The sequence below is a fragment of the Suncus etruscus genome, chromosome 4 (genome assembly GCF_024139225.1).
Source record: "Suncus etruscus isolate mSunEtr1 chromosome 4, mSunEtr1.pri.cur, whole genome shotgun sequence".
In the NCBI taxonomy this organism is placed as follows: domain Eukaryota; kingdom Metazoa; phylum Chordata; class Mammalia; order Eulipotyphla; family Soricidae; genus Suncus; species Suncus etruscus.
This window is the reverse complement of record NC_064851.1, coordinates 70,697,450-70,724,811: the sequence shown is the minus strand read 5'-3', so window position 1 is coordinate 70,724,811 and position 27,362 is coordinate 70,697,450. Positions and strand designations below refer to the sequence as shown.

The following is a 27,362-nucleotide window of genomic DNA, read 5'->3' as shown; positions in this document are numbered from 1 at the left end:
CCTTGTGCAAAGCAAACGCAAACGCCCTAATGCTGTGCTATCACTCCTGCCTCTTGAGTTAACTTTTTTTGTATAGTGAATTTATAATCAAGATTTAAAATATTTTTTGTGGAATGTGTGTCTGTGTGTGTGTGTGTGTGTATAAGTAGGCATTATTTCAGTAAGTAAATCTAACTATTATTTTTTGTTGTTTATTTCTTTTTAATTTTTTTTATTTATTAATTACTCTATGGTTAGAAGCTTAGAAAGGCAGTCTCCAAGTCTTGATCAAATCTTTCCTTATTAAGATTTTATTTAAAACTTTTTGTTTTTGTGTCACACCTGACAGTGCTCAGGGGTAACTGCTGGCTGTACGCTCAGATCACTCCTGGAGGTGCTCAGGGGACTGTATGGGATGCTTTGGATCTAACTCAGGTTGGCTGCATGTAAGGCAGGTCCCAAGCATATCATTTTAAACATATTTTTAAAATTTAGGCACTGTGATTTACAAAGATATTTATAATAGACTTTCGGGTTTACAGTGTTCCAGAACCAGTCTTATCACCGGTGTCAACTTTCCTCCACTGATACTCCCAGGTTTCCTCTCTACCCTCACTGCTTATTCTGCCCTTTAACAGGCACAATTGGGTTTGACTATTGTAGTTTGGGTCCCATGCTTACTTAACAATATTGACTCTACCTTGTCACTTTTTTTTTAATTGTTTTTTTTTTTTTTTTTGGACCACACCTGGCAATGTTCAGGGGTTACACCTAGTGATACTTGAGAAAGTGTTTAAGATACCAAGATTTGAACCTGGGTCAGCCAGTTGCACTGCATTTATCTTCCCTCCTGTGCTGTTTCTCTAACCCTGCAAACTATTTTGTTCAAAATGGAATGGTAGTTCAATAAAGAAGATATTTGTTCATACTTCTTCCATTTTTTCTTCTCTGCTTCATTCTCCCCTGTCCCTCCACCATTCATCTTGCTTTGCTTAATCCCTTCTTCATTTTGTTAATAAATTCATTCATGGGCCCGGAGATATAGCACAGCGGCGTTTGCCTTGCAAGCAGCCGATCCAGGACCAAAGGTGATTGGTTCGAATCCCTGTGTCCCACATGGTCCCCCGTGCCTGCCAGGAGCTATTTCTGAGCAGACAGCCAGGAGTAACCCTGAGCACCGCTGGGTGTGACCCAAAAACCAAAAAAAAAAAAAAAAAAAAAACCCAAAAATTTATTCATTCTCTATTGTTTCTCAAATTTGCTTAGATTGGCAGAAAAAAGGTAACTGAATAACAGTTAGTTGAGTTATTCCTGTTACTCCCTGTAATTTACTTTAAGTGTCCTCTTGAAACATTCATACATCTGATTAAGTGGTGGAGAGGGTCCTGAGAATTAGTACAGGTGCCTTACCTGTAGCCAACCCAAGCACTACTTTAGGTTCTCTTGAGCGCCTTCAGGGTCACTTTTGAAGCAGAGGCAGAAGAACCTGAGCTCCTTTGAATGTGGGCCCTAAATCCAAAGTAAAAGGGGAATGGAAGTAACAGCATGTGAATAATTTGTAAGATGATAAATTGTATATATTGAGAAATAACTAAATACATTGCTATAATAAATAAGGTAAATACATTTTATTAGTAAAATAAACATCTTGTTAATATTTAAATGGTCAAGAAGCATTTTGGATAATGTTTGTTAGCTTGTGAATATTAAGTCTGATGTTTAGTAAGTCATATATTTGAAAATTAGCTCTATGCTAACTCCACATAGGAAGTTTCATTTCCTCTCTCCTGTAATTTTCAGTAAGCAATTCTAGCTTCTCAAAAAAGGAAGCCCTAGGGGCCGGAGTGGTGGTGCAGCTTGCTTGCGCCAGCCTAGGATGGACCACGGTTCGATCCCCCAGCCTCCCATATGGTCTCCCAAGCCAGGAGTGATTTCTGAGCGCATAGCCAGGAGTAATCCCTGAGAGTCACTGAATGTGCCCCCCCCAAAGGAAGCCATATATTCATTTAATTATTAAAATTTAAAAATTGGTCCAGAGGCTTAAGGTGCTTTGCTTTGCTTGCAGCTGAGCCCAGTTCAATTCCTGGCACCAAATATTGTTCTCTGAGCACAGCCACAAGTGATGCCCAAGTATAGAGCCAGAGTTAAGCCCTGAGCATTGCCTGCCAGGTGTTGCCCAAACCCTCCTCTCTCTATAAGACATTAATTCTGATAAGCCTAGTACATTGTACACATATATTTATCTGTTTTATATGTTTATATATGATAACTGTAAATTTGTTTTCTTTAAGTCAATTAAAGTCAGCATATTTTCTTTCTATTGAATCAGGGAAACTCAATTTGCTATGCACATGGCAATGTGTAATCTTTTAAATATTTAGTGCTATGTAGTTTTAACCTTACTGCATTTCTAATTATATGTTAGAAATAAATAGTATTTACTTTGCAAATGGTTTAATTAAGTTGTAAGTGACCTTGGTTTTTAGCTTTGTTGAATTGTGTGAGATTAAGTATCTATAAATAATGAATATTACTTATTCTGAAAGTATAATTTATCTAATTCACTGCAATGCAATAACAATTTGTGTAGCACATTTTTCTTGAGAGAAAAATAAATGCCAAATAAATAGTGTCACAATCTTCAGTTAATTTTGTTGTTATTTAAGACTTTATTTTAGAATATATGAATAGTTAATAATTTTATAAGCTAAGAATAATTAATGTTGTTATAAATAACATCGTGGCTTCATGTAGTTTTTCTAATACTCAGTCCCACAGGAACTGCTAATTCTAAACTTATTTCAAAGTTACTTTGCTTTTCAACATTTTTTCTACAAGAGAAATTCTCTAAATTTTTCTTCAACTAGCTTAATGCAGTATATGTTGTTATTCGATATAAGTGTAGCTACAGATCTCAATTTTTTTGTTTTGTTTTGTTTTTTGGGTCACACCCGGCAGCACTCAGGGATTACTCCTGGCTCCAAGCTCAGAAATCGCTCTTGGCAGGCTCGGGGGACCATATGGAATGCTGAGAATCGAACCAATGACCTTCTGCATAAAAGGCAAATGCATTACCTCCATGCTATCTTTATGGCCCCAGATGTCAATTTTTTTTTTTTTTTTTTTGGTTTTTGGGTCACACCTGGCAATGCTCAGGTGTCTGCTTAGAAATAGTTCCTGGCAGGCACGGGGGACCATATGGGACACCGGGATTCGAACCAACCACCTTTGGTCCTGGATCGGCTGCTTGCAAGGCAAACGCCGCTATCTCTCCGGCCCCAGATCTCAATTTTTAAAATGTATCTTTTAAGGGTCAGAGATAGAACAGAGGTAAGGTACTTGCCTGATTTAATTCCTCGCACCATATATGGTTTCCTAAACCCCTCTAGCAGTGACCCCAAAGCACAAGGCAGTAGTATGCCTTGAGCATGTACAGCTCTCTTACCTGCCTCCAGCTGTATCTCTGTAGAACTCAAAATAAAAATATGAATTTTTTAAATTTACTTATGAGAGTCAAGATGCCTCTTTTTCTTTGGACTTTTTTTGGGGGAAGCACGAATACATTATATAGATTTTTGTTTTTGTTTTTGTTTTTTTTTTTGGGCCACACCCGGCGGTGCTCAGGGATTACTCCTGGCTGTCTGCTCAGAAATAGCTCCTGGCAGGCACGGGGGACCATATGGGACACCAGGATTCAAACCAACCACCTTTGGTCCTGGATCGGCTGCTTGCAAGGCAAACGCTACTGTGCTATCTCTCCGGGCCACATTATATAGATTTTTAATTCTCTTATTATGCTTTGAATCTCAGCCTGATTTTGTATGAATTTGTATATTATGCTGTTTTAATGCCTAAATTATTTCAGCTTCATAAAATAGATCTCCAGAGATTTCTTTTTCCATTTTCAAAAATATTCTATAAGAAAGTGATTTTCTCTTTCAGAAAATTTGATTACTAGTATGCCCTAAAACTGCCTTGTTTTTGTTCTTGTGGAGAAAAGATTATGGTTACCAGTTCATATTTTCCAGTAGATGTTGGCTTAGTTAGATTTTTTTTTATTAAGTTAGATTTGGCAGTTATATTCTTTCTATGAAATAATTTCATCTGAGTATTGAAACTCTTTGTTAGTTTTAACAGGAGATACAGTACAAGGACTAAGGTACTTTGGCTTGCTGGTGATGAACCCTTGGCCTGCATATGGTTCCCTAAACACAGCCAAGAGTGATCCTTGAGAACAGAGAAGGAATAAGCACAACCAGGTGTGATTCCTCTTCCTCTCTCACCCCCTCTTCCCAAAGAAGGTTGAAAAGTATTTATATTAGATTTTATTCACACACTACACACGCACACACACACACTACACACACACGCACACACACACTTTCTGTCTAAGAGGAATGCTTTCTGTTACTTTCAGAGAACCAAGTTGATTTTGTTCTTTTTCTTCTTCCCTTATCTTTATTATTATGACTGCTTGCACCCTCAGCCTCAGTGCTTTCTATGATGCCACTGTTCAGGTTGTGCAAACACATTCTGATTTCATTACTTCCCACATTGCTCAGACCAGTGCTCTCCAGGGCTCAAACTTCTGCTATGGTCCCTGTCCTCTCTTGTTGAAGTGATGCTCCTTGAGATTGCAAGCACTTTAGTTGCAGTGCTTCTGGTGTGACCAGAAATCGCTTGTGGTGCCTGTTTCTGGTGAGCAGAAATGAGGATAACTCTCAGCACCTGGTACTGAAGTTGTTGCCTTGTGCTACAAAGGCAAGCATTTTGTGTCACAGATCATTTCCCAGTTACCAAATGTTCTTGTTCTTGATTGCATTTTTATTTCCATGTTCTGGGTTTTATTCATATAGTATTAGTTTTAATAGTGTATGTACAGTATATATTAAGGAGGTTATCCAAGACTAATGATATAGTTACCTCCAAGATGGCTGCTCTGCCATAGAACTATTCTCAGGCCCTCAAAAACTAATCTGAGTCAAGAGAAGGTGGAATGAATGTATGCTTGGAGACTTGTTCTCGATATTTGACTCTCGATGGTTCCCTGAGCTCTTTAAAGGAGCAACCTGCCTATGAACACTAAGCATAGACTCAAGAGTACTGCTGGGTATAATCTCAATGCAAAAGAAAAAAATGTGTTACAAATTACTGGTTACATTTTCCATACTTAAAAGTATGAAGTAGTCCTAAAGATGTTTATTGTATCTGAAATTATAATTAGATTTTAATGGGAAATTTCAAGAGATATATATTCTATGAATTGGTGGCTAATATCGATAGAATGTTGAGCTTTAATGGCCTCTTTTCATTACATGCTCATTTTTGTAACAAAGACTTACGTTTCTTTTACTTAAGCATAGCTGTTTTTTAATCTCTAAGTAGATAATCTTTCTCATTAAAAATATATATCAAGAATGCAATGACCTTGTTGGATATTAGCTTGCTTTCTTGCTTTATTAATTAATTGATTTATTTTTATATTTATGAAGGTGGCATAGGATGCACACTGGTGCAAGGAGTTGATCCTAGTGGTGGGATTGGCCCTGATATATTGTATATCTGAAACCCAACAATAAAGAACTTTGTAAATTACAATAGTTTCAGAAAAACATTTAAAAAAAAAAGGATAAGGAGAATTTTGCATTGTGGAATGATGCATGGGGAAAGATTAAGGATTAAAAGACTAATAAAATTTATTACCTTAACTCTGTGAATGAGAATTTAAAAAATTTTTAAATTTAAAATTTTTAAATTTAAATTTAATTTTAATTTAATTTTAAAAAGTCAGCAATGATAGAGAAGTACATAGATTTAACTTTGGCTTTTCCATTTTCTGTATTTCATTCTTTAAATTGTAAACTTCTTAAAAGAATATATTAAATTGAACTCAGAAGTTCAAATTGGTTCAAGTAACATAGCACACTTTGAAATATTAATGGTACAGTTTGGGATATTACATTACTATTAATACATTTATTTTTTCCTTAGACAATTTTTTTTTGGTTTTTGGGTCACACCTAGCAGTGCTCAGAGGTTACTCCTGGCTCTATGCTCAGAAATCACCTCTGGCGGGCTCCTGGGACCATATGGATGTCTGGATTCGAACCACTGTCCTTCTGCATGCAAGTCAAACATCTTACCTCCATGCTATCTCTCCAGACCCCATATTTTTTCCTTAGACTTTTAAAAATTATATTGAGCATGCAAGAGTCCATTTCTCTGCCCTTTTCAGAATATTCTTATGAGTTTTTGGGATCAAGTTTCCCTAAAATGTACAATGTGATTGGTACAATGCACAATTGTTTTTTTAAACCTAAGATTTTATATTTGCCTCTTTTATTTCCCCTCAAGCATAATCATTTTATATTAGGATTTTAGATTATTAAAAATATTAATTCCTGAGGCCGGCGAGGTGGCGCTAGAGGTAAAGTGTCTGCCTTGCAAGCACTAGCCAAGGATGGATCGCGGTTCGATCCCCGGGCGTCCATATGGTCCCCCCAAGCCAGGGGCATTTTCTGAGCGCGTAGCCAGGAGTAACCCCTGAGCATCAAACGGGTGTGGCCCGAAAAACCAAAAAAAAAAAAAATTAATTCTTGGGGCCAGTGGGTAAGGCATTTAGGTAATTTGCAGGCAGCTGACCTGGGTTTGACCCCTGTAATCCCTGTACACTGCTGCTAGGAATGATTTCTGATGACAGGAATTGAGTATTGAGTGTGTCCCTCCCCCAAAAAAACGAAACAAAATGATTCTATCAGATAACCATGACTAATATTTGAAACACTTTTTTTAAATTAATATCTTTATTTTAACACCTTGATTACAAACATGATTGTGGTTGGGTGTCAGTCATGTAAATAACACCTCCCTACAACAGTGCAACATTCCCATCACCAATGTCCCAAATCTCCCTCCTCCCCACCCCACCCCTGCCTGTACTCTAGACAGGCTTTCTACTTCCCTCATTTATTCACATTGTTAGGCTAGTTGAACAACTTTTTTGAATTTAATTTTATAATCTTATAATTTTGTTGAATTTAATTTCATAATTTACAACTTAATTTACCTATAGTAAGATACTCATATTTGGCATGCATTGAGGTCCCTTTCTAGAGTATCCATTTGCTATTGCATGCTAGTGAATCTTGGAAAGAAGTGTTTTGGAAGAGAAAGAAGTGTTTCAGGCTACTTCTGATCTTTAATGAATTGTTTAATTTTGAATAGATGGAAACAAAATGGAACTGACAAACCTTTTGGAAATATTGAAATTGTATTTGCTTTAAAGACTGTCTCAGTGGTGAAATACTTTTTATTAAGCATTTTCTATCAATTTGAGAAGAATGGTTCAAACAGGATGTTAGTATAGTCAGAATTGTATTTTATTTGGAAATATTTATCTGAAAATCTTTGAGTAAACCCATAATCTGTATATTTGTCATATTTGTGTTGATTAAACTTTGTCATGTCTGTAAACCTTAGCTTGAGAACATACTTATAGTTTGTATTTGGGAACACACAATTTCATTTTAAAGTAAGAACTTTAAGAAACATTTTTTAATTGAGAATTACCTAATATTAGAATATTAATACTGATATCCATCAAGAAAAAGATGGTTTACTTATATTTCTTTACATCTCACATCCTTAATTTATGTAGCTAGTATAGTATAACTTTATTTTTCATGTTTTAAGAGTGGCGGGGGTTTTTTTGTTGTTGTTCTTTAAACTTCATAATTGATGTGTGTTTCCATACTCAGAGCTACTTTTTTTCCTTTCTCTTTTCAACTAGTAGTTTTTGGAACTTGTGTTAGTGCTTAGAATTGTGATCCAGACAGCTGTACCTTTGCAAACAGTCATTCTCAGGGCCAAATTAGTTTGTAGTGCAAATCTTGAATAAAAGCTGCACCTGCTCTCTAGATGGATTAAAATGGCAAATGTTAGGGAAAGCATAATTTGGGATTGCTTTAAATCTGGTGACAGCTCATCTCAGATTCTGCTGGGGATTCTTTATCTTGAAGTTGTGGAAATCTTCCGTCAAATAGATTTCTTGTCTCATTTGCTAGGTCTTAGTTGTGTTAATAAAAAAGTGCTTTATGTGATGTGATCCTGTATTCAGGATTTTTAACATTAAACAGCTTCCATATATGTATATATTATATGTGTGTATGTGTATATACATATATATATATGTGTATATATGATATTTGGGTCATCCTAAAATTATTGTTTTTTTTTCTAAAATTATTGTTTGATTAAAAATGTCTCACTGAAACCTCTTTATTTTATGTAAATATTTTTTGGATTTAGTGATTTTGAACTTATAAAAGTATGTGTAAGGTAACTGTCATTGTAAATTATTTTTTCAGGAAAGAAATGGTCTTTAACAGAATCTACTAATAGAAAAATGATAGGATACGAAAGACATTTCTTGTATGTAGAGGTGGTGGCTTTCTTTTTGTTTTATTTTGTTTGGTGGTTTTGCAGTACTTAGGTCTTACTATAACTCTATTGAGGGATTACTCTTTTTATTAATAATTTATATTTTGACCAAAGTGGATTACAAATCTTTCACAGTAGTATTTTAGGTAGATAGTGACATTGAATCAGGGGATCATTCCCATCACCAATGTTGTCCTCCCTCGACCCCTGTTTCCAGCATGCATCCCATATTGCCCCTCCTTTGCCCCCTGGGCTGCTAGTATAAGTGGTCCTTTCTGTGTCAAGCTTGTTGTAGATTCTTGATAGGGCTTGGGGGACCATATGCAGTACCCAGGATTGAACTTGGATCAGCTCATTGCAGGTCAAGAACCTTATCGCCTGCATTCTTTCAGGTCCTTCTTTTGGTTTTTGGAAGACTCTGTGAAGTACTGGAATTAATTTAATTACTCTTGGCTTTACACTCAGAAATTACTCCCCTGGCAGGCTCAGGAGACCATAAGGGACTCCAGGGCCCTAACTGGGTTGGCCACATGCAAAGCAAAAGTCTAATCCATTGTGTCATCACTCTGGCCTCCTGTTCTTTTATATTCTTAGGCCTATACTTTTCTCTGTTCCTTGGGGTCACTAGCAGCAATTCTGAAGCAGGTGTGCTGGTCCATGTTCCCACACATTGGCAAACCATGTATACGCTGTTTTTTGGCCTCTCATCTATTGTTGTTTTTTTATTATTCCAGTCCAGTCTTTTAATTTTTTCCCCAACTCTTAGTCTTTATATTAGAGTGTTTCACTGACATTTAATATTGTGTATATTGATGGATTTATAACTTTTAAAAGTATTTTGTGTTTTTATTGGTCTCATGTTATTTTGTTCTTTTATTCCTCCTACACGTTTCATTTTGTATTTAATAAATATCTTCTAGTGAATTATTCATCTTTTTAGTGCTTATTTTAGGGTATACCATATCAGTCTTCTAAGAATTGGCTTTATATTTATAGCTGTTTAATTTCTATGAAATATAGAAATATGTCCTTTTTTTTTTTTGGTTTTTGGGTCATACCAGGCAGTGCTCAGGGGTTATTCCTGGCTCCAGGCTCAGAAATTGCTCCTGGCAGGCACGGGAGACCATATGGGACGCCAGGATTCGAACCGATGACCTCCTGCATGAAAGGCAAATGCTTTACCTCCATGCAATCTCTCCGGCCCCGAAATATGTCCTTTTAAGCCATTTGTCTGATTTTTTATAATTAAAGTAGTATAATAATTTATTATTGAGAGACTGCAGCTTCATGCATTTACATGTGTATTTCTCATGCCACACCCACCAAAAAATACCAGTGCCATTCACCATCAAAAAACTTCTTCCTCCCATCTAGCATTCTCTTTCCTTCACTTAACAACCATTGTTGTGACCCAGCCTAGGAGTTAGTTTTTCTGCTTTTTGTCACTTGCTTAAGTTATTTGTATTCTGTATGTTATTGAAACCATTAGCAATTATTTTTCACTTCCTATTTGTCTGATTTTTTAAAAAAAAATATTTGCTATACCTATTATATAGTAGCTTGAATAATATAGTTTTTTGGACTGTATTTTTATTATTCAACGTAGTTTATTTGTACCTCAGATTAATGTTATATCCTAGTATTTTACACTGCTATAGGATTCATGGATATAGTCTCACACATCTATCAGACTCATATACCAAATTTCTATAGTCAAATAATTTGAAGTCAGAAAATGTGATACCTCCAATTATGTTCTTTAAGATGTCTTTGGTTGTTATTTAGTTTTTTTTTTTTTTCCTTTTTTTTTTTTATTTTGGCCATACCAGCCATGCTCAGAATTTATACCTACTGGCTCTGCAGTCAGGGGTTATCTCATCATGCTCAGAGGACCATATGGATTGTCAGGGAATCACACCTAGGCCAGCAATGTGAAACCCCCCCCCCCCACACACACACTGTTATATCTGCAATCCCATATTTGGGAATCTTTTTATGCTTATGTATGAATTTTAGAATAGATTTCTTTTTTCCGGCCACACCTGGTGACACTCAGGGGTTACTCCTGGCTATGTGCTCAGAAATTGCTCCTGGCTACGAGACCATATGGGAACTGGAGGATCGAACCATGGTCTGTCCTAGGCTAGCACACACAAGGCAGACGTCTTACCGCTTGTGCCACCGCTCAGATTTTTAAATAATATACTTAGCAACTGCATGTCTTCTACTTCTGACATTGGCTATTATTTTCTCTATTTGTTTAGTGATTCACAGGAGTATTTCAGTGTAGATAATTCTTTCAACCCTCCCCTCAGGGAGGTACATTCATAGGAATCCAGGGGTAAACCTAGTTTGGTTAGAATTCCTTTGATTTCTTTCCCAAACCAAGCTGTTAAATTTAATGAATTATAAGATTATCCTGTTTTTTGATAAATAAAATTTTTTATAGCTGTGAGTATAAATAGTACCACAAGGAGGAATTCATTAAATATGTGGTGCCTTGGGAGGAATAATTCAGAGGTCAATGTTGATATTTCTTCCCACCAGAGCAGGGTTCCTCAGGGAATTCTCTCGTTCAGTTTTCTCTTGCATCCTGAAAGCCACCGGACTAGAAGCTGCTAGTAGAACATGAGCCTGCATTCCTGCCTGCCTTTCTGATTTGGAAGAGAGAACAGAAGGAGCAATTTTGGTTTTAAATACCTTAGAAACCACTTTTCTTATTCAGCTTTTGTGTGTTTCTTGAATAGATGTTTCTTAATTTGTTGTAGGCCCTTAGGACATATCCAATAGCATAAAATGGTGGTTTGTATTATAATTTACCCTAATCTCATTGCAGAATGGGCTTAATGGATCCTTTTGCTCTAATTTCACAGGTTGATCTACTTTACATTTTCCTTTTTTTTTTTTTTTTTTGGTGGTGAGAATTGAACTAATTCAATTTTTCAGCTATTTTAGCTGTAACTTAGAACCAAATGATTTAGATAATAAATATTGTCAGTTCAATTCACTTTTGCCATTTGAGTTGCATGGCAACTTGAAGCATCAGGTTATTTTATGTCATAATACAAAGACTATCTTCATTATGCTTCTATACTAGAAATAAATTATACTTTTTGGAACAGAGGATTTATGCATTTTAAATTTAGTTCAGATCAGGCCAAAGTGATAATACAGTGGGTAGAGCACTCACTTTGCACACAGATAATCTCTTAGCACTACAAAGAATAATTTCTGAGTGTTTAAGCCTATAACCTCTGAGTTACAGGTTACAGCAGTAACTCCTGAGCATTACTGAGTGAGGCCCTAAACTAAAAAAAAAAATTTAGTTAAGATTGCTGAATTGCCAATGTCTAAAGGATGATGCCCTTCTCCTTGAATGTTTGATATTGCTTTTTACCCTACCACTTTACTAAGAAAGAATTTTAAACTTTTACATTTTTAGTAAATAATATCAGTGTGATTAAAGTTTTTTTTAATAAAAAATATACTGAGAGTATTTTTTCCTAAGGGATATCTTTTTGTGAATTTTTCAGTTTTTCTGATTTTGACAGAAGGATCACTGGTCAATTGACTTGATACTGAATGTTACAAGAATAGAGGATAAATCTTGTGGCTGGAGAAATAGCACAGTAGTAGGGCATTTGCCTTATACACGGCCCACTTGGGACTGACCCGGGTTCGATTCCTGGCATCTTATATGGTCCCCTGAGAATGCCAGGAACGAATTTTGAGTTCAGATCCAGGAGTATCCCCTAAGCACTGCTGAGTGTGGTACCAAAACCAAAAACCAAACAAACAAAAAGGATAGATCTTGGTTAGAATATTGTATATGTGAAATTTGCTGAGGACTGCATGTATCATTTATTGTAGTGGAAATGAAGAAGAAAGCTTGCATCAGTAATGACATGATTGTCTTAGTTATGGCTATATTGTCCATGTTTGCTTTATTAAAACTATAATCGTCATTGTAACCTTAATATTTATTTTCTTTAAATTTGAAGCAATATTATTTATAGTAATATTTGTTAATTGTAGGATTTTAAAACTTAAGAGGGCCATGTGGTATGAGAGGGAACCCATGGACATTGCTGGAAGGAGGTTCTTACTGCTGTTGGGATTGCAGTAGGAACATTATATTTCTGAAATTATACTACACACAACTTTGCAAATTGTGGGGCCTTAGTTACAAAAAATAAAAATAAATGAGAGGATTTTAGGCATACAGTATCCGGTATCACACTCTCCACCATTGTCTCAGGGTCACGGTTCACCCTCTTTGCTCAAGCTTTATTTTTCTTAAATCTAGAATAGTAGTATTTTATGAGTGTGATATTAGAAAGGTTTGTTTAGAGTTAATCAGTAAGTACCTATTGCAGTACCTGGTATAACAGTATATTATCAGTTAATAGTGGTTGGTATATTTAAAATTGATTTAACAAACCCATTGTATTTTATTGTTGATTGTTTCTTCTGCTCTGTGGTCATTCCTGGTGGTGCTCAGGCCTGGAGCCTTTCTAAGCAGTGCATCAGCACTACTAGGGACCATTCCCAGTGATGCCTGTGCGTGATGTCAGGCCTGGGATTAAACCCAAGACCTCTCATATGAAAAGCCTGTGCTCTTCACTTGAATCAAATTCCAGGCTTAGTCATTCTTAGTGGTTTAATTTGTTTCATTTATTGGTCTTGACTAAGAATAATGGCAGTAAATTGAACAGTGAAAAGAAATTCCAAATATTAAATGTTTCATGTATTCAACATAATCCCATAGCGTTAACTTGTGAGAATAGTTAAAATTTCAAAGCTGTTAGAATTTTTTGACGTAAAATTCTCACATGCAAAATTAAAATACACTATTTCTGGATGGAAAATAATAGATAACTCATACTGGCCCTTAATTGAGGAAATTTGTACGCTTTCTCAATCATATATTATAAAATTATATAATTGAATGTCTTTGAATTCTCCATGTTCTATGATTATGGAACCAAATTAATCATTGGCAAGATCTGAAGTGGAAAGTAGGATGTCCAGTGGCGACTTCATGAAATTACATGATGCCTTTGAAGCACAATATTTTAGATTTCAAATTTGTTTAGCATTTAAGAATTTTTTAACTCTAAAATGTTAGCTATTCTATAGCTAACTGTAAGAAATTAATACTCGGGCCCGGAGAGATAGCACAGTGGCGTTTGCCTTGCAAGCAGCCGATCCAGGACCAAAGGTGGTTGGTTCGAATCCCGGTGTCCCATATGGTCCCCCGTGCCTGCCAGGAGCTATTTCTGAGCAGACAGCCAGGATTAACCACTGAGCACCGCCAGGTGTGGCCCAAAAACCAAAAAAAAAAAAAAAAAGAAATTAATACTCGGGGCCAGTGAGGTGGTGCTAGAGGTAAGGTGTCTGCCTTGCAAGGGCTAGCCAAGGAAGGACCGCGGTTCGATCCCCCGGCGTCACATATGGTCTCCACAAGCCAGGGGCAATTTCTGAGTTCTTAGCCAGGCAGGAGTAACCCCTGAGCATCAAAGAGGGTGTGGCCCGAAAAACCAAAAAAAAAAAAAAAAAAAAAGAAAGAAAGAAAGAAAGAAATTAATACTGTAAACAAGTATTTCTCATCATTTTGGGTTCTTGTTTTTCTTATGTGCCCTCTGCCCTCTCCCCCATACTTTCTACCAGTCCCCTTGTCTTCTGAGGAGGCCCTATTTAAGAAATTTTTAACCATGTTCTCCTTGGAATCTCATGGGGGTCTATAGGGGACTTTGTGGGCACTGCTTGAGAAACTCATATCTATACCATGTGAGAAACAAGAATAGTACATTAAAAAAAAAATAGGCCGTTTTCACTCTGGGGAAGCCTGTATTATCTCTTGTACATATATCTTTATCTCTTTTCCCTTACTTTAAATCTTTTGGTTTTAGGAACCAGAGCGATAGCACACTGGGTAGGATATATGCTTTGCACATGGCCAACCTGGGTTTAATTCTCAGCTTCTCCAAACCTGCCAGGAATAATTTCTAAGTGCAGAGCCACGAGTAACCCCTGAATGCTGCCAGGTATCCCTCAGCCCCCGCCCCCAAAACAAATAGAAAACAATTCCAAAATTTCATTTGCTTATACTAGATAAATCAAGGGTAGGAATTTGTTATTCTGTGATTTTAGACATATATATTTACATATTGCTAAATTGAATCATGAACTAATAATAAATATAGATAGCCCAGCTGAAATCATAGAAACATGAAGTTACTTTTCTTTCCTATATTATCTTTTAATTTTTTATATATTATCTTTTTCTAAGTTCTTTTTTATTTTCATCTTGGCCACACCCTATCTATGGTGCTTAGGCTGACTCTGTTCAGGGAAAAGTAAACAGTACTGCAGTGCTTGGGGGAATCTTTTTTTTTTTTTTTTTTTTTAGTTTTTGGGCCACACCCGATAATGCTCAGGGGTTACTCCTGGCTATGTGCTCAGAAGTTGCTCCTGGCTTGGGGGACCATATGGGACACCGGGGGATCGAACCGCGGTCCGTCCAAGGTTAGCGCAGGCAAGGCAGGCACCTTACCTTTAGCGCCACCGCCCGGCCCGCTTGGGGGAATCTTATGGAGTAACAATGTTGAAATCTGGGTGGGTTTTAACCTTGAAACCTGCAAGGCACTTGCCTTACCTACTGTATTATCTCTCCAAATCATTGTTGTAAGTTATTTGGGGGAACTACCATATTAGATTGCCTTCTACTAGTTTGATAATAATTGAAAATTTGAAAACATTAATTTTGAGTAATGAATTTTTTGTATTTTTTTATTTTTCCTTCCCCTGTTAGTTATTTGAACTGCTGGGACCCGATGGATTTGAACTTATTGAGAAGCTTCTCCAGAACAGAATTACAATTGTGGATAGATTTCTAAATTCGTCAAATGATCATAAGTTGCAAGCTCTACAAGGTAAGAAAGTAAAAAAGTATATAGTGGCACTTGTAATTTAAGGTGATTCATTATTTAGTAAATATTTTAAATTGGTTTTACACCTTAATGTCTTTTGACTTATGTATATTTTACTCATGTCATTCTTTTGAAAAATGAATGAATTAATATGAGTAAGGCAAATAAAGTGTCATGACAGATTTGTATTTGGGTATGGCATTCCTCACCTATCCCCCAAATTTGGATAGACAAATTTCTTTTCTTTGTTTATTTCTTTAATTTTTTACATATTAATACTTTTTAAAAGTTGAATCATGTGAGATACAAAGTTACAACATTGTTCATGATTGAATTTCAGTCACATGATGGTCTAACAATCCTTTCACCAGTGCAGATTTCCTGCCACCAATTTTTTCAGTTTGTCACCCCTCTCCCCACACATTTTCAAAAAGCAGATACATAAAGTACATGGTTTAGGCTAAGTAGTGTTACAATATCTTTGCAACAGATTAAAAACAGAACTCCCTTAGGAGTTCTACTCCTATGTCTACTACCCAAATACCTATGTCTGTATCCAAAAATATAAAGATGCTAATTCAAGAGATACATCTTCTTTTATTGTGGTTATTTAAGCAGTATAGCTCTAGAAACAATGCGGCACCCACTGACAAATGAGTAGAAAAAGAAGCTGTAGTGTGTTATCCCATGAGTATGAAGGTTATTTTCTTCTTGAACCAATGAGGGATTTTATTGGTGAACTGCAAGATTTCTGAACTGAAACAATAACATAACACTTTATACTTTTGTTTTACATAGCATCTTTTATCAAAGGAGCTTAAATAACTTAGAATCATTACTCATTCTCTTTCATATTTTTTATTTTGGTGGAGGGTCACACTGGCAGTACTCAAGGGGTTATTCCTGGCTCTGTGTTTAGAAATTGTTCCTGCTTGGGGCCATATGGGATGCTGGGAAATGAACATGCACCCATCCTGGGTCAGCTGCATGCAAGGCAAACGCCCTATCACTGTGCTACCACTCTGGCCCTCTTCCATATTTTTTTTTTTTTTTTTTTTGGTTTTTGGGCCACACCCGGTAACGCTCAGGGGTTACTCCTGGCTATGCGCTCAGAAGTTGCTCCTGGCTTGGGGGACCATATGGGACACCGGGGGATCGAACCGCGGTCCGTCCAAGGCTAGCGCAGGCAAGGCAGGTACCTTACCTTTAGCGCCACCGCCCGGCCCCATCTTCCATATTTTTCAATTTGAGTTAACAGATAGTGATCTGAGCAAAAATAAAAAGCATTAAAAACAACTATTATATATGTAATGACTATTCCAAGCATACCAGTTATTCTTTTTATTTTTTTCTCTTTTTAAAAACGTAGATGAAGTAATTTGACTCTAATTAGTTTCAATTTCTAGGAGGTATAACAACGAATTGCTGAAGAGTATCAATAAGAAATTAGCTCAGGAGAAAAAGGTTATTTTATATCTATACAATTTACTAATACATAGCTCTACAAAAAGATGAAATCTTGCTTTTGTTACAATATGAATAGAACTGGAAGGTGTTCTGCTAAGTGTACTCAGTCAGAATAAGAAAGACAACTATAGAATGGTGTGACTCATACTTGGTATATAAAGAACAAAACAAGGAATAGACAGTGTTCAATGAATGCAAATCTCTAAACTCTTACTGCAGAATCAATATTACCAGGAGTGAGGTATGGAAGTGGACTGAAAGGGTTCGCTAAACTGTGGTGGAGGGATATTAGTACTTTAGTTGTAGATGCAGTGTTATAACATTTAAAAATATAAAAGTTTGAAAAGCATTGACAGTAGGTCCTCTTGAACGGTTTGAAAGAATTCATTAGTGAATCCACCTGGGCCTGGGCTTATGTTTTTGGGCTTATCTTAATTTCCTCAGTAGTGATAGGTCTGTTCTGATATTCCAGACCAGGGGTGGCGAAAAAGTTCGACACAAAGAGCCAAAATTTTAAACTGTGAGAGGCAGAGAGCCATACCATGTAGTAACCTGCCAAAACAGACACTCACACTAAACCATATAATTGTAACAATAACATATTAAACACATATTGCATTTTGCCATTTTGAGTGAGGGTAAAATCCTTTTTGCCACCCCTGTTCCAGACCATCATGGTTCAACCTTGGGAGATTATTGGAGTCCAAAAATGTATCCATTTCATCTAGATTTTTTGTTTTGTGCCATAATCATTGTAATCTCTGATTAGATTATCATTTGGATTTCTATAATGTCTGTAATAATCTCCCCCTTTCATTTCTAATTTGGTTTATTAAGTTTCTCTTTCCCTTAATTTGTGAGTCTAGTTAGTGGTTTATTAATCTTATTTATGTTTCAAAGAACCACTTGCTTTCATTGGTCTTTTGGATTGTATTTTGGCTGTACAGTTCGTTGTTTTTTTTTTTTCCAATTTTTTAAGCTGTGCCCTTAAAATATTCTGATGAGTGCTTGCAAAGCTACACATTTCCCTCTCAGTACCACTTTTGCTATGTCCCACAAATTCTGGTAATTCATTTCTTTTTTTTTTTTTTTTTTTTTTGGTTTTTGGGCCACACCCGTTGACGCTCAGGGGTTACTCCTGGCTATGCGCTCAGAAGTTGCTCCTGGCTTGGGGGACCATATGGGACGCCGGGGGATCGAACCGTGGTCCGTCCAGGCTAGCGCAGGCAAGGCAGGCACCTTACCTCTAGCGCCACCGCCCGGCCCCTAATTCATTTCTTAATTCTCATTTGTTTCCAGGAATTTTTTTGATTTCCTCTTTGAGTGGTCTCTGACCCACAGGCTGTTTGGTAGTACGCTGTTTAATTTCCAGGTCTTAAGTCTTTTTCTCTTTGTCTCTTAGTGATTCACTTCTCATTTCAATGATCATTTCATGATCTGAGATGGTAGTTCTGACAATTTCTATCCTCTTGATTTTATAGAGATATGTTTAATGGCCCAGCATATGACCCATGTATATTGGAGAAGAATGTGCATTAAGTTTCCTGGGAATGGAGAGCTTTCTATATATCTACTAAGTCACTTTCTTCAATTACTTCAGTGCTAGTATATATATTTTTGTTGGGTTTTTGACTGGTTTACCTATCAAGGGCTGACAAAGCTGTGTAGACTCCTGTTATTATTGTGTTGTTACTGCTGTCTTTCTTCAAATCTATCAGCAGTTGTTTTCAATGTTATTCTGGCCCCTCACTGTGTGCATAGCATACATCTATTGCCTGTATAGATTCCTCTGCCAACCTCCAGCTTGAATTCATTTTTTAATTCCACAAATCCATCTGATCAGCTCTTCTGCCCTTTAACAACTCACTAAATCATTTTTTGGACATGTTAAACAGGAAACCTTTCATAGGGTTACTCAGGTAGGTATTTGGATTTGTGCCTCTATTGACATCTAGGTTTATAAGTTTTTCTCCATGCTGTGAATGTGCTGTAAGAAATGGAGACTGGGAGAATTCTTGGAAGATTCTGTATGCCCTAGGTATATAGGACACACACAATGCTTTTGTAAATAATTCCAGAGTCAGACTTCATTATATATTCATCTTATTACCATGGAATTTTACTACAATTCCTTTTAGTTTTGTCTCACTCCTCTGTGGACCATAAGAAAATAAAAGATCAGCATGGTAATAATATTCAGAGACAATAGAGATAAAAGCTGGGAATGTGAGGAACAGCCTATGACATGAAGTGGTGAGTTCAATTAGAGCACTAACTATATTGACAACTTCCATCATAATTTTAGTGAGAAAATGAGGCAGGAGGTGGGCTGGTGGCATTAGTGGCGGCAAAGTTACATTGATGAGGGGCAGAATACATTCTGTGACTGAATCCCAACTATGAACATTTCTGTAACCACTGTGCTTAGGTAAAGAAATTCTTTTTAAAAAAATGAATAAAAAGCACAAATTGTGGGACCAGAGCAGTAGCACAGTGGTAAGACGTTTGCCTTGCAAACGGTTTGATTCCTGGCATCCCATATGGTCCCCCAGTCTGCCAGGAGTGGAGTGATTTCTGAGCGCAGAGCCAGGAGTAACCCTTGAGCGCTGCTGAGTGTGGCCCCAAAACCAAAAAAGCAAAAAGTACAAATTTTTGTAGAGTGATAGTTCAATGGGAAAAAATAAAAATATATAAACATATAAACTATATTGCAGCTGCATATAATCTTAATAAAAATAAACTTAAGAAAATCTTCAGTTATCTAAGAATTAAAACAGCTTCCTACTTAATTAGAAGTACAGATGTCACATTCTGCTGATTGCACATTTATGTCATCACATATAATATATTTATAGAGAAAACTTGTAGGAAGTTATAATTACCAAAATTATCTAGAAAGTAAAATAATAAATAATAATAGTTATATTAATAATAGCAATAAAATTGCCTAGAAAGTTAAAATTTAGAATATGCTCCTCTTTTTTATGACATAAGTAATGTCAAACTCACGTCTATATCATAACCCAAGTTCATTAAGGAAAACCCAGTTTCTAACATTTGCTCAAATGTTTCTATTCTTATTGTTTCATATGTAAAAATAATTATATTAGCCTAAGAAATTAGATATTCTTCGAACACTTCAGTATTTATCATTTTATATTTTTTGGTCTTTGGGTCACACTCTGCATGTAGAAATTGTTCCTGGCAGTCTCGGGACTATGTGAGATGCCAAGATTCTAACTTTCAGCCCTGGATCAGCATGCAAGCAAGGGAAATGCCCTACTTCTATGCTATCTCTCTGGTCCCTATTTATGACTTTTAATAAGTTATATTATCTTTTTCTAATTGAAATGATATATACAGCTTTGATTTTTTTCTTATTTTTAAGTTTTTTCATTGAATGAGATACAGTTACTAGTGACTTATCATGAAAATAATTGCAACACCACACCCATCACCCATATACTGACCTCCTGCTAAACAGGACTGCAGTACCTAATGTCCTTCCCCTTCAGTGCATCCCAGCCCCGGTTGTGTGGCTTAGTTCTACCTCACACAACTTTGATTTAAAACCAGGCCGTCTGATGGATTTCCTTTAATGTATATTTTCATTACTAGTAGTTATCTGCAGCTACTTCAAGATTTTCTTTTAAATCTTAAAAAGATTGAATTTAACTATTTGCAAATCTTTTTTGTTCTTTAAATTTATCTTACACTAATGAACTGCTATGCTCTGACAAGACTCCCACTTGTTAAAATAGAGCTAACAGACTTTGCAGTTATTCAACTGTTTAGAAGTGTTTAAATAAGCTGCTACCAGAAGAAAGTGAGTTTAAATATCTAGTCTTCCAGTGTATATTTGGGGAACTGATTTTTTTTAAACTTACTTATTTTCTAAAAGTAATGTTAATTTATTAATACAAGCTCAAAATTAATCCAACTTCACATGCTTTTTAGGAAATTTTTGATGATGAGTTAGTGCTATAGTTTCATTAAATTCATTTTTCTATACCACAGATTTTATATAAGCAGGATTATTTTTTAGAAGCAAGAACTTATATAACAAAAAGAAACAGTAAATTTGAATTATTATAAAAATTGAGTCATCACTCTTCTGAAATTTTTCCTTCTCTTCTTTGATTGCTTTAGATCTTTTATTTCCTCCTAGATCATTAATGAGCAACTATGTAAGAATAATAATGTACTGAAAAACTTTGGAACACTTCAACAAATAGACTTTTTCTAAGAATTGTGGTAAAAAAAAACTGACAACAGGTTATTTTTTTCTTCAATTTTGTTTTTAGTGAATTTGTATAAAAATACCCTTAAATTGGGGATGAAAGGAAAAGGAAATATTCATAAGAAAAATAATTTTCTGGTACAAGCTACATAATCACTGTCCTTTTGTATCTTTTCACATTAAATGTTAATTGTCTAACAGTTCTTTTGTAAGTACCATGTTATATTTTTTTAATTAAGATGTATGACAACCACTTTGCTTATTGTCTTTATTTTTACAAATTACAAGCAGAGAGTGATCACTTGTTGCCACTTAGCTAGTTCTAAGAATATTTTTATTGATTTTTTGGGGGGGAATCATTTCAATTTAGATGCATTCCTTTTCATCTCTGGTTTTATAACCTAGAAGCATACAGCCCATGAGAATGAATGGATACATTTGTATAGATCATGGGTGGCGAACACGCGGCTCTTGAGCCAAGCTGCAGGCGGCTCCCGGCCAAAATGAATGCGGTTCTTTGTTTCTTACCATTATTTTGTATACTGTGACTCTTTGCCAAGTTTGGATTTAGTTCTGCTGCTTCTGAGGAGAGATCTCAAAGCGCGTAGAGATCTCTCCCGCCCCCAGGCTGCGTCATCCTGTCGCCCACCCCTAGGAGACAACTGCACGAGCCAGCGAGCAGGGTGACCCATGTGTCTCATGTGGTGTCACATCTTGCCATTAGTTCTTGTGTGGAGGACGCAGCACACCCTCACCCTCACTCAAAATGGCAAAATGCAATATGTGTTGAATAGATTATTGTTACAATTAGATGCTTTTGTGTGTGTTTGTCTGTTTTGGCAGGTCACTGTGTGGTGTGGCTCTATAACTCACAGTTTAAAATTTTGTCTCTTTGTGTCGAACGTGTTCGCCACCCCTGGTATAGACCTTTAAGATGAGAATACTTATTCTACTTTCAGAACCGATAAGGGTGATCTTTCGAATAGGGTATGTCATAAAATAAAATAGAGTTACCTCACTCTCTAGTGCACTGAGAATGCTACATATTCTAAAAGAATACAAACTTCTGCATTGTTCCAATAAAATTCTGTTTTAGAATTGCTATTAAACTTCATTAATTTTGTGACTTTTTGTTACTGTCTAACATTAGCTTAATCCAGACAGGGTTTGCCTGGGTTCTGACAATAGGCCAATAGCAGGGGGGCAGGGAGCGGTATCAATTAAATAGTTTAATTGGCTATTAATTTGCACAAATATATGTTTTACATTGGTAAGTGAAAAAGTTCTTTTTTTCTTCAGATGACAGCTAACTGCATGATAATGTGTATAGCATTAAGATAAGAAGCAATGTGTGCAGTGCTGTATTGGTTTTAAATGTCTCATAGTTTTTCCCTTCAGTTGCAGCTCCCAGGCTTTTTATTTCCTTCAGAAAAGAGTCCAAGTGGCTCTCTATGTCTTAAAGGTTGCCAACCCCTGGGAGAACCACATATTTTAGCATTTTCTGCTCTACAAATTGATTTATATTTTTATCAGTTAAGGTTAAGTTATATAAGATTCCATTATATCCTAAATGAAATCATCTAAAGTTATCAAAACTTTAAGCTGTGGACATTTTCTTAGAATTTTTATGTTTTTATTTATTATTGCAAGTATGTAAATGATATTTTGTTCCTGTTATATTTGTTTGTAGTGTTACTGTCATTAGCATAGCATTTTTATATATCACCAAGAGTACTTAGTTTCACATGAACTCTAGCCCCTCCCCTTTTTAGATTACTCTTAGTGTAGTAGTGTATCATTAAAATACAGGTAGCTTCATGTTTATCTTTCCTCAATTTTCTTCCTGTGCTATTGTTGATGTTATTATTGCTGTTTTGCCATGCTGTGCAAGTTCAAGTATATAATGTCGTAAGCTCAACAAGCAAATGTACTATACCATACCTACCGCTAAAGGTTTGGTAACCATGCACCATGATTCACGTAATTTCTGCTGCCTGCTTCATTTTCCACTCTGACCTTCTTCTCTGATGGTAAACTTGACTTTATTGTGGAATCTAAAGATTAGATTTTATCTTTGTGCAGTTTTTATTGCTGTAGTCAAAAATGTTTGAATTGAACAATATACACACAAATATATTCTATTCATTCATCTACCTATTTATCTATCTACATATCTATCAATTTGTCTAATCTATCTATCTATCTACATAGATTAATATGGCATTTTCTTTATCAGTTGACAGACACTTAAGTTTTTCTGTAACTTGGCTGGTGTGAATATTGTCACCTGGAGTAAGGGTCGCATATATATTGGCAAATTAGTATTTTCATATTCTTTTAATAAGTATTCAGAAATAGAATTATGGTTGTTTGTATGATAGTTTTGTTTTGTTTTGTTTTTTGGTTTTTCGGTCACACCCGGCACCTGGCTCTATGCTCAGAAATCTCTCCTGGCAGGTTTGGAGGACCATACATGATGCTGAGATTCGAACCACCATCCTTCTGCATGCAAGACAAATGCCCTACCTCCATGCTCTCTCTCCGGTCCCTGATAGTTCTATTTTTAACTTTTTAAGTCTTGATACACTTTCCACTATGATTGCACCAATTTGTTTTCCACAGTTGTATTCAAAGATTCCTTTTCTCTACAGCTTTATCTGTGCTTGTTTGACATCATTTTAGTACTCATTCTAATAGATACTAGATGAAATCTTGGAATCTCATGATAGCCTTATTTGTATTTACCTAGAAACAGCAGTAACAAATATCATCTCAATTACTTTATTTAAACACGATGGTTAAAAAATTGTTCATGGTTTTCAGTCAGACCTTGAAATCCACCCTTACCTAGTGCACATTTTCTACCACTAATTTCCCCAGTTTCCCTCCCATCCTCTGCCCTGTCTGCCTCTGGGTCAGACATTTTATTTTTTTTTATCTTTCTCTCATTCATTTTTTTAACCTTTAGACACTGTAGTTTGAACGAATTTCTTTTCTTTTCTTTTTTTGGTTTTTGGGTCACACCCGGCAGCGCTCAGGGGGGTTACTCCTGGTTCTACGGTCAGAAGTCTCTCCTGGCAGACTCAGGGGACCATATGGGCGGGATTCGAACCACCGTCCTTCTGCATGAAAGGCAAATGCTTTACCTCCATGCTATCTCTCTGGCCCCAGTTTGCACGATTTTTAATGAAAGGACAATATGCATATCACTTATCCTCTTTCAGCACCCAGTTCTTGAGCAGAGTGATCAGTTCCAACTATCATTATAATAATAGTTACTTCTCTACTATAATAGCACTTCTGGCTCTTTATGGTAAGCTTCCTACAATGGACTGGTCCACCTGGCCCTCATCCCTATTGTCTAAGGTTATTATTACCATACTCTCTTTTATTTTTTTTAAATTCCACAAATGAGTGAGATAATTCTATGTCTCTTTTCTCCCTCTGACTCATATCCCTCAGCATAATACTCTCCATATCCACTTTTGTAAAAGCAAATTTCACGACTTCATTTTTTTTTTTAACAGTTTCAGAGTATTCCATTGTGTAGATGTACCACAGATTCTCTACCCATTCTTCTGTTCTTGGACACTTGGGTTGATTCCAGATTCTGCTATTTTAAATAGTGCTGAAATGACCATAGAAATTAGGAGGAATTTTCTGCATTGTGTTTTTGTGTTTCTAGTGCATTCCCCTAAGAGTCATATCGCTCACTTTCTAGATTTTTGAAGAATATTTTTTTTTTTTCAAAAAGGCTAGACCACTCTACATTGTAACCAGTATTGAATGAGAGTTCCTATTTCCCCACATCCATGGTTGTTCTTGTCTTTTGTGATGAGTGTCACAAAAGATCAAGATCCAGGTCGATTTCACGGCCAAGAAGCAGTCGCTCCCCATCAGGAAGTCCTAGAAGAAGTGCAAGTCCGGAAAGAGTGGACTGAAATGCCGCCTTTTGGGGGAAAGTTCTTTTGTTTACATTATTCTAAGGGATTTGTGATGTCCACAATAACCTGGGAAGGTTTCGAACCAACCGTCTAATCAAAATGGATCTATTACTCTGTAAATTCACAGCAGTCAGATTATACTTTTTTGTTGTTGTTGAATGTATTGGCCTGAGATGATATCTCATTGTTGTTTTCCTTTTCATCTTACTGATGTTAGTGATGTGAAGCACTTTTTTTTCATGTGCCTTTCGGCCATCTGTATTTCTTCTTTGAGGAAATGCATGATTGTTTTTTCTCCTCATTTTTGGATGGGGTTAGATTTTTTTTTTACTGCTAACTTCTAGCAGTGGCTTGTATATCTTAAATATTAACCCCTTATCTGATGGGAATTGGGTGAATAGTTTCTCCCATTCCTTAGACAGGTTTTGTATCCAAGCCACTATTTTCTTTGAAATACAGAAGCATTTCAATTTAATGTAATACCATTTGTTTATATCTGATTCCACTTGTTTGGTCAGTAGTTTTTCTTCCTTAAAGGTGCCTTTATCTTCATTGTTAATAGTGTACTGCCTACATTTTCCTTTATGTTGTATTGTACCTTATGGTTTTAGGTCTGATATCAAGGTCTTTAATTCATTTTGATTTGACCTTTGTGTAGGGTGTTAAAGAGCAGTCTGGTTCACTTTTTTGCATGTAATTGACTAGTTTTTCCAACAGCACTTTTTGAAGAGGCTTTCCTTTTCTCACTTGCGTTTCTTGCCATTTAATCAAAGATTAATTGATTGTATACCTGGGTGTCAGTCTTAGAATATTCAATTCTATTCCATTGATTTGAGGATCTCTCTTTATTCCAAAACCATGCTATTTAAAGTACAGTTTAAAGTTGGGGAAAGTGATTCTTCTCATCTTTTTTCCAAGGATTTTTTTTAGCTATTCATGGATGTTTATTGTTCATATGTTATTTATTTATTTATTTTATGTTATTTATATGTTTGATTTCAGGAGTGTTAGATCCACTTCTTTGAAAAATGTCATTGGTGTTCTTACAGGGATTGCATTAAATCTGTACAATGCTTTGGGAAATAATGCTGTTTTAATTACTTTAATCCTTCTAATCCATAAGCAGGGTATATGTTTCCTATCATTGTGTCCTTTTTTATTTCTAGAAGCAGTATTTTGTGTGTATGTATGTATGTATATATATATTTTAGCACGGCTTTTTAATTTAATTTTTAAATTAATTAAAAAATTTTAATTTTTTTTAATATTTTATTTAAACACCTTGATTACATACATGATTGTGTTTGGGTTTCAGTCATGTAAAGAACACCACCCATCACCAGTGCAACATTCCCATCACCAATGTCCCAAGTCTCCCTCCTCCCCACCCGACCCCCGCCTGTACTCTAGACAGGCTCTCCATTTTCCTCATACATTCTCGTTATTAGGACAGTTCAAAATGTAGTTATTTCTCTAACTAAACTCATCACTCTTTGTGGTGAACTCCTGAGGTGAGCTGGAACTTTCAGCTCTTTTTTCTTTTGTGTCTGAAAATTATTATTGCAAGAATGTCTTTCATTTTTCTTAAAACCCATAGATGAGTGAGACTATTCTGCGTTTTTTTTTCTCTCTCTCTCTCTCTCTCTGACTTATTTCACTCAGCATAATAGATTCCGTGTACATCCATATATAGGAAAATTTCATGACTTCATCTCTCCTGGCAGCTGCATAATATTTCATTGTGTATATGTACCACAGTTTCTTTAGCCATTCATCTGTTGAAGGGCATCTTGGTTGTTTCCAGAGTCTTGCTATGGTAAATAGTGCTGCAATGAATAGAGGTGTAAGGAAGGGATTTTTGTATTGTAATTTTGTGTTCTTAGGGTATATTCCTAGGAGTGGTATAGCTGGATCGTATGGGAGCTCGATTTCCAGTTTTTGGAGGAATCTCCATATTGCTTTCCATAAAGGTTGAACTAGACGGCATTCCCACCAGCAGTGGATATGAGTTTCTTTCTCTCCACATCCCCGCCAACACTGTTTATTCTCATTCTTTGTGATGTGTGCCATTCTCTGGGGTGTGAGGTGGTATCTCATAGTTGTTTTGATTTGCATCTCCCTGATGATTAATGATGTGGAGCATTTTTTCATGTGCCTTTTGGCCATTTGTATTTCTTCTTTGTCAAGTGTCTTTCCATTTCTTCTCCCCATTTTTTGATGGGATTAGATTTTTTTTCTTGTAAAGTTCTGTCAGTGCCTTGTATATTTTGGAGATTAGCCCCTTATCTGATGGGTATTGGGTGAATAGTTTCTCCCACTCAGTGGGTGGCTCTTGTATCTTGGGCACTATTTCCTTTGAGG

General features: G+C 36.0%; 1 protein-coding gene across 1 annotated transcript in view; it reads left to right on the top strand.

Moving 5' to 3' along the window:
- ASCC3 (activating signal cointegrator 1 complex subunit 3) overlaps positions 1–27,362 on the top strand; it is a 329,628-nt gene that overhangs the window by 20,514 nt on the left and 281,752 nt on the right. The window contains exon 4 of the mRNA XM_049771320.1: positions 15,233–15,353. Coding sequence (XP_049627277.1) covers positions 15,233–15,353 — 121 coding nt within the window. The remainder of the gene's footprint in view (positions 1–15,232; positions 15,354–27,362) is intronic.